Below are 14,954 nucleotides of genomic sequence, written 5' to 3' on the forward strand. Positions count from 1 at the left end.
ACAGTTTTAACGGGGAATTTAAAATTTTGATGTATCCTGAAGACGAAGCAAAAAAAAAGTTGTGTGTTTTGTAAAATGTTTGATGGGAAAGTATGCCTCAAGAACAAAATTCCTCAGCGATTTCAAGCATATTTTCTACTGCGAGCATCTTAATAAAGGTCAGCACTGAAAAGCTGCCGCTGATGAAGCTTCTACTACTTTCTAACTTACCATCTTAACGCTAACATTGTCCATATTGGTGGTAGAATTTCTTCTTGGTCTGGCTTGTAGTAGAATGCTAGGCTGACTTGTAACAATATTTCTATCTAAAATGGAATATGAAAGAATCTTCTGAGTTAGCTAGTTTTCATTTGAACGGAGAAAATAGTAAAGATCTGAGCTAGTTATACTTGCAAGATTGCAACCCTCTATAAAAATGTAGGTTAATAAAAAAGTTTTGAATTTCCAAAAGTGTCCGAAAAAGTGGTTTTAAAAGTATGGTCTCTCCTTCTGACGGTCTGCGGTCTTTCATTATTTAGCTACCATATCATTCCCGTTTCACAACGGAGCTAAAAATAAATCAAAAAATCTATATCAGGTGAAGACTCATTTTTTTGAAAATTGACATTCTCGCGGTAAGAGAGAAAAAATGCGCCTCACTTAAACCGCACTATCTCTTCTTCTAGATCGGACCATCCCATTCGGAATAATCTATTTTGTCAACTCCTACTTCGATGACGCCTCCAGATTCCACCTACACTAGGGCTTGCGCATAGTTTAATCGCTGCAACAACATTAATATGGGTTATACTGAGCCCAATCTATCGTGCTTAACACCGCAAGTACACTCACCTCTGGGTCACAGTTTTATTCTTCACACCCCTTCATACTATAATACCAATGTGAGCCACCGTCTGTCCTACCTAGACCCATGATGACCCAGATCTCTGAATAATGGTTTTATATCCAGTTTCCATATAACCCATATACACCTTATTTATAAAAGTGGTGCTGCTATCTCAATTAGTTTAATTAACACACCCACATTAGAATTGAGTATTATGTAAAAATTTCACACAGTTCCAAGCTAAAAAGAATTCATGTAAATAAATAATACCTCAGTTAATTAGAAAACGTGATTGGGGAAAATAATTACGCATTCCTTGCTTAATAATTAATGTTCAATTGATCAAGTTGTATGTAATCTATTTATATGCATAAATTCGTTTTTAAAATTTGATTTCGTCTCATCTTTTTTTTAAATTTTTTTACTCTGATATTTTATTTAGTACATTTTCTACATCATTTAAAACAATTTCTATAAATTCCCAAAGAATTATTGAAGCAAATTTTATGTATTTTATTTTGAGTGTCTTGCAAAACTACCTATTTTCAAATCCCTATATCTTCATTAATACAGGACACAAAACGATAATATTTGATCTAATTGTAATGACCAATGTTCCCTATAATTTTACCTAATTTCATTTATTTCTGAACAATAGAAAGCGAGATATTGATATCCAAAGTTTGAGTGACTTGCAAAAGTGCCAAATTTCAAAACCTTATATCTTCCCTTATATTGGACTTAAAACGATAATATTACATCTAATTGTAAAGACCAGTGTTAGCTATAATTGTACCAAATTTCATTGATTTCTTTAGTGTAGAAAGCGAGATATTGATATACAAAGTTTGAGTGTCTTGCAAAGCTACCAAATTTCAAAACCCCATATCTTGTCTAATATGGCAATCAAAACGATAATATTTCATCTTATTGTAATGACCAATGTTTCCAATAATTTCAGAGATTTCTGAACTTTAGAAAGTGCTCAAGATGACGTAATGACGCCGAAACTTATTAAATATTTAGATTGTTAAGAAAAGGAAAATGAGAGTAAAGATGTTAATTTTTACCAATTCAGTAGATTTTTGGCCGATATTTAAGAAACCTAAAATAACATTTTAAAGATCAGCATTTTTAACGTTTAAATAAAACTTGTTTTATATAGTCGAAGTTATTTTGCACATCAGAATCACGCAATTAAACTCTTAACTACCCTTTACAAAAATAATAATAAATAAATAAATAAATAAAAAGGTAAAAAGTATAAAAAAGGGACATTCCATTCGAATCTGGATATTTATTTTTAAGAAATATTAGTACGATCGAGAAAGTAAAGTTTTCTTTTACTCAGTTCTGAATTAAGATGTTTAAAAAAAATCATATATCTTACCTGCCCTGCTACTACCTTGTGAGGATGTTCTACTGACATGTCCTATCCATAGAACTGCTTCCTCTTACAAGATGGATTGTTATTAGTGACAACGTCAACAGCCTCTAAAACAATTTGTCAAATGTTACTGTAACTAGAAAAAAAAGAAGAAAACACTGAATAAAAACGATATGAAATGTGTCTAAATCAAAATATATTGTTACCCATTGTTTTATTTATTTACATAAAATAAAATTCAAATAATTGTTCAATAATTTGTATTAAAAAATATCCTGAGGATATGTTACGGGAGAGTGAAATAAAAAGCAAGTAGCTCATAAACTCTTCTTCCAAAGAGTAGAAAACCTTTCTACTAATTACTGGGTTCCTTTTTATAAAATCTAATTAATAAACTTCTTTCCATTAAAGAAAAAGTCATAATTCATACTTTTTTATTAGTTAGAAAAAACAAATATTATTATTTTAATTAAAATGCCCACATCTACGGAACTCTATATTAAATAAATGTTATTTCAACAAGAGTCCCTACATGTATCAAAAATCTGTTATTATTAAAACTTTTGAATCTTAATTAATAATTACAATACATTATAATAAAACCGTCACGTGATAGTCACCCTTTTTATGAGTATATAATTTTGATAACAGGAATGTCTTGTGAGTTAACTCATGACTAAATTTATAATTTGAATAGTGTTGGTGGCACACGTATTCTTTAGGACAAAAGCAAAAATATGGTAGTTTATCACAAAGTTCTAACAAAGGAGCAGGGCATGAAAAAAAAATCGTTAGGAGGCGTTTTTTTGGCTGGTTTTCTTAAGGCAGAGTTTTCCAAAGTGGGGGGCTCGCTGCTTAAGTCAGAATTATCTTTTTTGAATGCAAACAAGCCACAATTCTAAAAATATTCTGTAGGTATCTTATTACGCCTTAAAATAAACAAGAAGGTAAGATCTAGTAGATCTAGCGGATAATTAGTAAGATCTAGGATAGTAATAGGTATATTCTGAGACATTCACATATCAACTACTTATTTAACTTTTTAACTATTAAATACAGGTTTATCTCATTTTTTACAAAAACATTGTTTTGTAATCCATTAAATAAATTTTGTTTTCCTTTGTCAATAAAGGCATTAGTGCGCAAAGCCCATTAATACATCTGTAGTTGATTAGCATTAGTTAGAATGAATTTATTGCAACATGAAACATCCATAGAGATAATTCCCTAATCAGTTGAAAGGAGGCTTAAATGAGTTGGCAAACAGTGTTGACACAAATAGAACCAAACTATTACTGACCTCAAACGTTTTAATTATTATTATTAATTATTATTCAGGACATCGAAGAGGTTTTGGAAGTAAGAGGTATGAGGAATGAATAGGTTTAAGTTGGCTAGGGAAGACTCCGTTTTAGCAATGGATTAGGATCTTGAATTTTGAATTCTAACTATTGAAGGATTATACTCGTATTACGGAAGGCTTATGGACATCTTAATGACCTTAAAATTGAAATGCTTTATTATTATTTTTTTTTGACATATTACCATAATTTTTTCAATTACTTTGTTACATTTATTGGTCTAACTTTTAAATTTTAATAGCCACTTCAAACATTCTTCTATGTTTACAGGTAACGAGTCTGAAAAAGGGTTTACAAGACTTTACAGTTACCTGACCGGAACTGGAGCACACAATTTTTCGGAATCAATTACAATTGGATTTCTGGGAGCGTACGGTGAAACTGCTGTAAGTAATTATGCCTTTTTTTTTTTGTAATTGAGGTTCCAAATTTTAATGAAAGAAATAACGAATAATGCAAGCTTTTTTATTTTCTACTGTGTACTGAAATTAATACAACCTTTATAATTATTATAAAGTAATTGTGCCAAGACAATTAAGTTCATAAAATATTTTTGAATATTAAAAAGAAATTAAATAATAAAAACAAATGGTGCTACAACCCCAGCTACAATTTTCGTTTAAGCTTAATTTTAGCTTATTTTCACTTTTCCATCTACTCACACCTACCTTCCTGGGATCGTCTTCCACATCATCCAACAACTTCATCCATCATCTTAGCCTATGTCTTGATTTTCTTCTCGCCTTTCTGCCCTCTTTTTTTTATGGGCATTCTCTTATTGGGCCCAAAACCTTCCCAATCTTCCTTTTTCAATGAATGCCTCTAGGCAGGATTCCGCTTTATAATTTATAACATCCTAACTCAATCAATACGGACAAAACCTTCAGAGGTAATTGTGTGCTGCAATTACTTGGGTTTAGCGAGCCCAATCTCTACCTAATTTTAGCCTATAGCATCCCTTCTACAATCTATAATCCTCAGCATACTGAGAGTGTAATTTCCCTACATTTTTGTTTAAAATGTTCTTTCTATTACCATGTCAGTTTCTGCAAGTTTTTAATGAATTTTCTGTGCTACATTGACCAAGGTACAATACAAAAGTGGGTGGTAGTGGCTTTAAATTTCCTTCCTCGTATTTTGATATTGTAAACTTGGAAGGTAACTTCCTACTGCAAAATTTACGCTCAATTTGAATTCATTTTGCTAAATGCACGCGATGCTATTATTATTCATTAATTATTTAACTGAATGCTAATTTATTGACTAATTTACTGTTTTGTGAACTCTTAAGTGCTGATACTGCAATTAACTGTACCTTTTTGCGCTATTGGTTGATATGTAAATTAAGTACTGTTGTGTAACAATTCAGCTTAAATGTATCTCGTATTTTCCATATTATGAAAGCGAACCTTGACTTTTTTTTTGTTTTGTTTTTTATAATGCTGTAGTAAAATATTGATTCCTCTTTTCCTTGGTTTTGCTTATCGTTTTGTGTTTTTTAAAGAATCTAATGTAAGAGGTATAAACATTGAAAAGCTGCTGTAGATCGATTAGTGGTGAAGAGTAATGAATGTAAGTCGTGGTTTTACTTTCTCTTACTGTCCCAAGAAGAAACAGAATCATGAAGATTTCTATTTTTAGTTTTCACTAGAAAGAGATCCTCTGCATACAAAAAAGATTTGTTTTTACACAATCCACAAATAATTTCATCAAATATTTACAGGCTTCTTTGAGTAAATATTCCAGCTTCGATAATTAAGGAGTATTGATTGATTGATTGTAGTAATCTTGACTAAATCAGTTTCTCTTAGTATAACTGTGGATTGGGTTGGAATGGAATTATAACTAACAGAAACTAATTTTATTGAAGTATTATGTTGTTCGTGGCTCTAAATGTTGCATTTAAATGCCGCTTTAAATTAGTGATTAATACCGCAATCAATTAGTGAAATACAGTTTTAAAGACTGAAATCAACGAGTTTTGTAAATTGTTGTAAATATATATATATATTTACAACAGTTGGTTAGATTATGTAATCCATAATATTTTCCTGCTGATTTTTCAGAAACGAAATAGATTCAGTTATATTATATCTCTCTCTCTCCCTTTTCCTCTCTAAAACCAGGAAATATACTTAATTTAGTTTCAATTAATTATTACTTACTTTTATTCTATTAATTTAAAGACATATTTGCATTTATTTTATTTATTTATGTTAACTTAGGATGTATGGTACTTATTCCTGAAGATTCTCTGATTGAGTAATAAAATTAATAATATATTATTTATTAAAGTCTATGAAATAAATAATTTTTAGGAATTGTCATAGTTGCTAACGAAGCTCTTATTAACATTTCTTCCTATTTCTTGCCATTGAGAGAACCTACACGTAGAGGAATGTGTATGGGTCCCACCTATAACATATTGCTGACTAGAATACATTGAAAAGAAATTTCCCCTTTAACATATGACCATATTTTTAGCTTGTGACTTAACAAGCTTCTCTCAGATGGTAACAAGCCCCCAATTTGGTAGAAAAATACATCAGTCTTTTTTTTTTTTTACTTTACAAGTCGCGAAGCATGTTAAATAAACTTTATCCAAGGTTAACGAAGGGAGTTATCACACTCCTAGCAGCATTGCATTTGAAGAGATCCAGGAGAAGTAGCCTCTGCCTTTATAAAACTTTATAAGGTTATAAAGGCTTTATATTTAGAAAACTTGGTAAGCTTTTTTTTTCTATAGAAAAGCCAAAATAAGGAAAATTACACCGAAATGTAGCCTAACTTGCCTGGAAAGGTTTTAATACGTAGTGTTGTCTGTCGCGGGCCCATGGGATGTATTTGTATAAATATTTATTGTATTATTATTAACAGAAACTTGCCCGTACTTCATTATTTCGTTTCAACTCATTATACATATACATGAGGATTCATAACTTTTATTTGAACTGTTAGTCCAAAAATAATTCTAGGTAAACCAAAAAGGTCACTAATCACTGTCTTTATTAATTTAAAGCAACAGCCACGGTCTTTATCGCCCGGAGTTTTTTTTGGACTATTTTTTTTTTTTTTTTTTAGACACCCTAGCCAACTACGATGTCGTAGATGGGCAGCTGTAAGAAGCTGCTAGGAAGGGAAAATCTAAAGGTTCAAATCGGGATCCCTGCATGGGAATCGCACTACCGCTGAGCTAATTCACATCTCCTCCTTTTTCATATTTAACATAATATGTTAAATATTAGAGATATTATCTCTAATCATATATTTCCTATAAAAAAAAAATAAAAAAAAAATGCATGAGATTAAGAGGGTGAAAAATCGATCACTCGTAATATACCCTTCAAAGTAATTGATCGCATTCATCATTAAAAAGTGGAGCTATAAATTGACAACTGTCAATACAGTAGAATTTTGTACACATTGGAAAAGTCTGATTGGACTATTGATTGAAACTTGTTTGATACTTTCTTCAAACTGATGATGTGTTATTATTTTTATTTTTTGAATGGTTTTCTGCTACAGTTTACCTCTGCGTTCTAGATGTTTGTTTGCACTAGCTCATCTGGCTTGTTTATATAGACATGTATTTGCAGATCAGCTTTTTTCTGATTTAACATACTTACTAAATTGAATTTTCTAAAATGATAGGCTAATTGGATACAACTATCAGCTATTTTCAAGAACATTAATTTTTCTTTTCCTAACTTTTTCCTTACGACCATCTTCCCATCCATTCATACAAAAAATAAACTTCTATAAAAAAGTGCATATTCTGAATATTTAACTTGTTGCATTGTTGTAATCGGATCTTCCAGGGAAATGAAATAACTACACTAATTTCAACTTCCGCTGATATCAACCTTTACGTTCTTGAAACTTATATTTACAGCGAAAGTTCTGAAAAAGTATTTCTTACAAAGGAAGTGGAAATGAAATTATGCTTTTATAGTGCACTATTTAGTTCATTTATTTGCCATATAGCACATATTTTCAAATATAAGTTGTTTCTAAGATCGTGTTATTTATCCATTCTAGCAGGATGTACACAGTAGTGGTAATCACCAGGAGTTTCCTTGTTGCTGTTTAAATTTAATGGAATAGGTGTTGGTGGGCGTTCGTTCTTAGATTGAGGTCACCAAGTTCATTACTAATTACGGCCAATGTCAAAACAACTTGCTGGTGTTATTCTGGTGCAGATTCACAGGTCAATAGAAGAAACAGAAGAGCAATATGTTGTTCACAAACGTATCATCAAATCACTTCTGTCATTGACCTTAACAAACTCAGTGAATATCTATTAATAACTTCCTTTAATTACAAAATAAACAATTTTATTAATGTTCCTCTATCTTTTGTAGTTTGAAATATTGCAGAAGTTTAAATTATTCGAGAGTTAGTTTGCTCAGCAACTAAAAGGGGATCCCTTAACTCTCAAAATAAGATTTGTAGGAAATAGCTCCTTTCTCTTACTCTGAGCTTCTAGATGATTATGATTATCAGATTGTACAACGAGTGGCTAAAAACCGAATCCACTGCGATCTAAAAGTATTGCAGCTAACTAAAATGCCATCATATGTTCATAGAATACGGGCATATAGTATGTAAAGCTAAAGTTCACCTATGTTTGTGTAAGTGTTGGAATTGTCAGTGTGCAATTGTTTGTATGGTTAGGTGGGATTCTAAAAGAGCGCAAAGCTCATTACGTAAATACTTCTTTTGAATTTACAGGTAGGTCTGGGCGCGCTTCCGTTAGCCGTGCAAGCTGTAAATCTTGATCCATCGCTTCTGCCTGGACGTAGAATGGAATATGTAGCTGCAGATATTGGTTCTAATCCCGGACCATCTTCTTCGCTAGCTACCGTACCAATTCGGGTTATGACTGAAATGAGAGACAACGGTACTGTGGCGTTTATTGGGCCAGATGGTACTTGTAGTGCTGAAGCATTAGTTGCGGCAGCATGGAATCTGCCAATTATTTCTTATGTAAGTACACATTTTTTCCTATGTGGTTGCTCAATTATTTTGTTTGTGTACATTTTTGTTAAAACAACTTGATTGTCCTGAGTCGCTTGATGGTTTCCATCCACCAAGAGCAATTCCTCTAAGGTAATGCATGTTGCTACTCGTCTAAAGATAAAGTTTATATATTAGTTACTACCTTTGAACTTACTTGCTTGTTTTAAAGTTGGCTTTTACATTCAATAGTATCAGTAGTAAGTTTGTACAAATTAAGCATGAAATGAAATCACAAATAGTCTTAAACTCTCTGGATGAAATAAATGAACGCTGTAAATTAAACCAAATTGATTTTCATCTAATATTGTACTATGATGTTTAATTGTTAACTTCTTTAATTGACTTCTTAAAGACAGATGGATGATAAACACAATATTGTGTAACAAAAAACATATGCCTTGCAAGATGCTTAAACAAAATTACATTTTTATCTTATCTTATTGGTTATTTACCAATAGTCAAGCTGAGGATCATTTGGTGATGTCCGTTGGAGAGTAGACCACTGTTTTCCAGGCTGAAGTATAGCTATTCTCAGTTGCGTTTTGGATAAGCGCACCTGCAACTCCTCTATAAAAGTGTAATCACAAAAAAAGTGTAAAGTGTAATGTTTGGAATGTTCCAAGAAAGTGGAAAAACAATCTGCAACTGAAAATGTTCTTCTAGTCGTGAGTGCCCAGTCGCACAAGGACTTCAGGATAACGTGGAGATGATCAGACTATCCAAATCGGCAGCCTTAGTCTATTTCTGTTTAATTTGTGTTGAAGAGGATGATCTTATGTAAGATTGTTTAGTTTGTGGGGAGGTTATTTAAGATCTTATATGAATTTTGGTGGTTCCGGTTTCGTGCTGGATTTTCGTTCTAGACTGATATTGTTCTCTATCGTAGCCTTCAAGAACTATAAAGAAGAAAGACATAAATAAGAAAATATCGGTAGTATGTATGATTTGCGGTACAATTACACAATGTGAGTAATGTGAGCAAAACAATTCATTGTAATCCTTGTAGCCAGGTCATGATTTCATCTTTATCTTTTAAAAATTTGATGGGTGTTGAACATTTTTATGTTTAAATGTATGAGCTGCACTAAATCCACCTTGTAGCTTGCTAGCAGTGGAGATAATAGGACCCAATAAAAGTACAAGTCGGTCACTGACTATTATGTGATTGATATTCCGCTCCACTTTTGACCTATATAAATGAAAAAAAAGAAGTCCCATTATTTCTTTCCTTTATATCGTATATATAATCTTTAATTTATTATTTGTGGCACAGAACATAAATTGGTTTCAATCTCAATCTAATATTGTAATAACTTACATCTTAGTAAAATTACATTCCCTTCTACTGCAAGTCAAAGTTTTACAAATACCATACTTTCCCAAATGGCTTTATGCAAAATACATTTTTTTTTTTGTTTTTTGTTTTTAATTCTATAATTATGCTTTGGGAATCACTGGAGCTCTTTTTTCAGTCAGTACAATATCTGAACCAATCTTTCAATCCTGAATGGGGATGCTTATATCGATGATCCTCGAAACCTAAAAATCCATAAGAAAGAAGAAAAATTGGCCAGCAAAAAAAAAAAATGGCTGGACATTGCACTAAAAGATAGTATCATAATTACTTTTAATATTAATGTTTTTATTAGATAATTTGGTTGGTGTATAAATTATATGTTTTAAAATAATGAAAATATTTTTATTTTCTTCCAGTCCATTTTTTATTGTAGGTATTAAAATTTAATTTGCAACATTTCGAACTAATTGGGCCATCATAATAGCTTTGCTTAATTAACTTACTTTTTCCTGTTTTTCTAAGAAATTGTTTTTTATTTTTCGATGATAAAGATTGCTCTCTGACCTATTTGTGAATCCGATTGTACGTACAATATTCCTGTTGAATATAAAAAATTTTGTAGGAAAAATTTCTTATATTGTGCATTATCACTGATTTAATCCATTGTAGCAAGCGATTCTTGTTAACTACACCATTAATCAGGGTTCATCATATTCCTGTATAGAATTTGGATTTCATCTAAGTTTCTGTCATACATTACCATAGCTGAGGTCCAGAACTGTCCAGAAAAAGTAAAAATTAGCATGTTATTCAATATTGCTGATATCAATACCATTTTCGAAGTAAAATATTATTTAATTTATTTACTAAATATTTACATTTATTTAAAGCAAAAGAAGAAAATAGTACAAAAAGAAAGTTTTAAAAAGCTGTTGAAGTTAACTTTGAAGGGAAAATTACGAAATAAGGAAAAAATAAAATGTTAGGCAAGCTGTCAATATATGATCATAAAGTATGTAGTATTTAAATCATATTGTAATTTGTTTAAGGATTTTTCTCAAATTGTGTTTCCTTTGTCCATTTAGTGTGTCGATACCTAAAAAAAAAAGCCTGCCAATGAAATCATCTTAATTTCCAAAGTAAGAATCAATGTTACTTTTTCAGTACAGCCTCCAAAATCTCCTCAATGCCGTTTTGCTCTGTTTTCTCTAGCTCTGTCCCTTTTCTTTTTATTTGGCGGTTCTCCATTTCATTACATTCTCAGGCATTCTATTTCTGGCATTCTGTCTCTTGGCCGACCTTATCAATCACTATTTTCTTTTCTCTCTTTTTTTTTTCTAATATTGCACTCTGCTTCTGATAGATTCTTCTAAACCCTACCTTATAACTTCTTTCTGGTCGGGAAATGCGATGCTTCAGCGAAACGCCTTCATAAATTTATTTCAGTCGTCGCTTAAAGAAGGATACTATATGGTTGTCTCTCATATGTGACTTTTAGTGCTGATCTGGAAATTGTTGCTCAGTTGAAATTACACAAAATTGTGACAAAAATATTAAACAAGACAATATGTAATATTTAAAATTATGACAATATTTTTCAAGTAATGAATACTAAACAGATAGAAAAATCTTAATTAAATAACCAACAGTTTTACAGTATTACACAAATAGCTAGCAAGTACTAAGTATTTATGTATAAAATTTCGTTACAATATTTTTGCAAGAAAACTCTTACCCTGATAAGAACTTTAAAGAATTATTAATTATTTTAAATTTGCTTTTGATTGATTTACTTAATACTTCTTAATTTTAGACTTAATCATTTAATTTTATGGGCGAATATTGTTAAGAAAATAATAGAGGCGTTTAAGGAGAAGTTTTTCCAATGTTTTCCTCATAAATGGTAGAATGCTTTTAGGGCAGTAAGAAGTTAAGAGACGATGAAGCTTGTTGGAGGACTTTTGGATCATTTAATGTAACGAAGAATTTCTACAGGTTGGGAAAGTTTTAGTACAGAGTTGTGTTGCTCTTTTTGGGAAGATGTAAAAAAAAAAAAAACTTTTCAGATAATTTTATCATAACCAAATGAATAATTTATTTGGAAATATCGTTAGGGATGCCGTAAGAAATTTTGTGTCGATATAAAGTTTATTCAAGTTGTTTTGGAAACGTGAGCACTCTCAAGCAGACTTCTAGAAAAGCTATGTACCCGTAACTAAAATGTGAAACTGACCTACCACCAACTCTGTGTTAAGGTCATTTTATTGATCATCATTCGCCTCATACTTTCTTTAATCGAGCCGTAATAGATTTCAGTAAGAGAAGATCGCATGAGTATTCCACCCTAATCATTTGATTCATTATTTGTTAAAAATGTGGTTAAGGTCCTGAATAAATTAACAATTCATTATTTGCTTTAGTAAATTCAAAGAAAAAAGGATTTCTACAATAATATTATTTTCAACAAAGTGTGTAAGCCGAATCAGGGGCAAAATTTAGTGATTATTTTATGTCATTAGTAAAAACAAAATTTTGCAGTTTAATTCCACAATAATTTATAGTAAGATATGCAATTTATTCAGTATGGCGACATAAGTTAATTTAACAGATCCTTTAACACTAACAATATCATATTGAATAATTTTGTAATTATGTCTGTGAAGTTTGACAAGTTTAAACTTTAACAAGCTGTAACATGTTTCAGTTGCATAATTAGTCTATTAAATTGCTATTAAACACATGACTACACTTGCTTATTAAGTACTGTATTGATAAACTTTTCCTAGAAAGAATTTTTAAAAACTTGAAAAAAAAAAAAAATGAAAATTATTATTTCTAATTGGAAGCAATGATACTTCAATTAGTCACAATTTTATCGATTCTAAAAATGTTATTAAAGCTGATTTCACCACAACACTTGTAATATTAAGTGTGTTCTTTTTGTAGAATCAGTATTATTTCCTTAATAATAATTGTCTGAGTAATATTTACAGTAACAGGAATAGAAAAGAAAAAATAAAAATTACGCATTCCTACCAACTCGTACAATAATCTTTTTCGTATCGTATATCTGGCCACTTTTATGTATAGTTGTAAATATAGATTTGCTGTAAGTGAGTGTTCACATCAGACTTTTGCAAGTATAACTACCTAAATGTTATTGTTTTATCTTCAAATAGAAAATTTTAAATTATTTTCACCTTAGTCAGTATTTAAATTTTAGCTTATGAAGTAATAATATTACTTTCTGACAGTTATACGACTAAATATGAACTTATTATTTATTCAGAGATCAAATTTAATTGAAAATTTTCTTGCTTACTGACTTTCCTGGGTCACAATTTTTAAGTAAACGGAATCATTCTGCCTCAAAAGCAATAAAAGAGCTTTTAAAATGTTTTAACCGTTCTAACTGTTCATCATTGAAGGAGTAAAGCTCTTCAGTTTTTTAAGTATGAAAAATCTTTTATAAAATTTCTTCGGTTCGTGCTCGGATTGATGTCTAGTTGACTTACTGATTGAATGTTAAATCTCTCTGAAATGGAAAATGAAAAAAACAAACTTTTGTTTTTATATTTTATTATATAATTTGTTTTTTTTTTCCTGTAGCAGTTAGGAAGGTTTTCACGAGTGATAAAATGAATTCCATCACCCTTTGTTTACAGTTCAATAACAGGATCTTTATTTGTTGTTACTTTCCTTGTGGGAGGAGGTGCTGTATTCTTATCTATATTCATTTTTCAGCCCAAGTTTATTAGTATTTTATGATCAGTAGATCAACCGCTTTCGATGCGTGAATGCAATGGGGTCGCAATACTCAAGAGCATGTACCATTAGAGAATAGTTTGTTATAAATGTTTCAATTTAGTTTTGAGTTAATTTGTACTTCTTTTGAAATAAGTACTCCGTCCGAAACACTTAATTTGGTTGTAAGCCCAATTGTGAAAATAGGCATAACTTTAGTCGGGTGCATTAATGGACGAAAGACCCATTTATATAAAAACTTGTCACATTTATTTGGTACAATTTGTCTGGAAAATATATTACTGTAGGGTCCTCAGGGATATAGATTGACAAGCATCCCTTAAGCAACCATGATGTACGGTTCTAAACAGGAATTCAGAATATTAAAGCGAAAGAAAAATAAAAAAAAACACTTAACTTTCTAAAAGTTACTTTACAGCTAGCACTTGGTGTTTATGTGGGGGATGCTGAGCGATTCTCGACTTGAAAGTTCAGCTCACCGATATCGAACAAACAACTTAATATTACTATTCCTTCAATTTGTATTCCTAATAACAATAAAACAGGAAGTGAATAAGATACTGACCTACATTACTGGTATATTTTATCTCCTGGTTCATGTGTATGAATCACAAATTTGTAATTTTAGTGGATATAACTGGTTCTTATTGGTAAACACCATTTTAGCTTGCCAGATCACGTATATTTCTTTCCTATTCCTCTCTCACTCACTCTCTCCTCTCTCTCTCTATATATATATATTAAACGTATCGTTTATATACATGTTTATTGCATTTTGTGTAAGTAAATCTATTCTGAAGTTTAAGATCACTGCTTTATTTTTGAGAAATTGACCTTAAATAAAAATTATGGTTTAAGAAGACGACATAAGTTTCCCAAATTCGCAACTTGGATGAAAAATATTTATAACTTGATTTAAATAGAAACGTCCTGTTTTAATCTATACTATCTGAAGTATGTAAATAATTTTTTTTAACTGTTACGGTAATGGATTCCACCGCGGAGATCCTGGGCTCGAAACCAGCTGCTGCCCTTGGAGATTTTTTCTTCCTCGGAGGTTCCTACAACGCACTGTTTGCTGATGGCCAGTGTTCTCAGTTACGAGAGAACATTGCCCAGAGCCTTAAATAAAAACAAAATGTTTTGATATATTCAGATGATTTTAAAAAATGCCGAAGATTAAAAATTTTAAAGCGAAAAGTTTATAAAGTATTCGAATGCATGCCTTAGAACAAAATTCAGATGCGTCATTGTTTTCATTTATTTTCCTCAAAAAAATTGATGAAATTAACTTCAATA

General features: G+C 30.9%; 1 protein-coding gene across 8 annotated transcripts in view; it reads left to right on the forward strand.

The window, feature by feature from the left end:
- The window catches only part of Gyc32E (Guanylyl cyclase at 32E), a 41,533-nt gene that overhangs the window by 14,486 nt on the left and 12,093 nt on the right, over window positions 1-14,954 (forward strand). For all 8 annotated transcript variants that reach the window (XR_012462850.1, XR_012462851.1, XM_074142492.1 and 5 more), the window contains exons 6-7: window positions 3,845-3,960; window positions 8,306-8,560. Coding sequence is in view for 6 of the 8 variants with exons in the window: in XM_074142492.1 (XP_073998593.1) it covers window positions 3,845-3,960; window positions 8,306-8,560 (371 nt within the window). In the remaining 2 variants the exon portion in view is untranslated. The remainder of the gene's footprint in view (window positions 1-3,844; window positions 3,961-8,305; window positions 8,561-14,954) is intronic.

The sequence above is a fragment of the Rhodnius prolixus genome, unplaced genomic scaffold (genome assembly GCF_049639745.1).
Source record: "Rhodnius prolixus isolate KJV_2025 unplaced genomic scaffold, Rpr scaffold_6, whole genome shotgun sequence".
Classification (NCBI taxonomy): Eukaryota; Metazoa; Arthropoda; class Insecta; order Hemiptera; family Reduviidae; genus Rhodnius; species Rhodnius prolixus.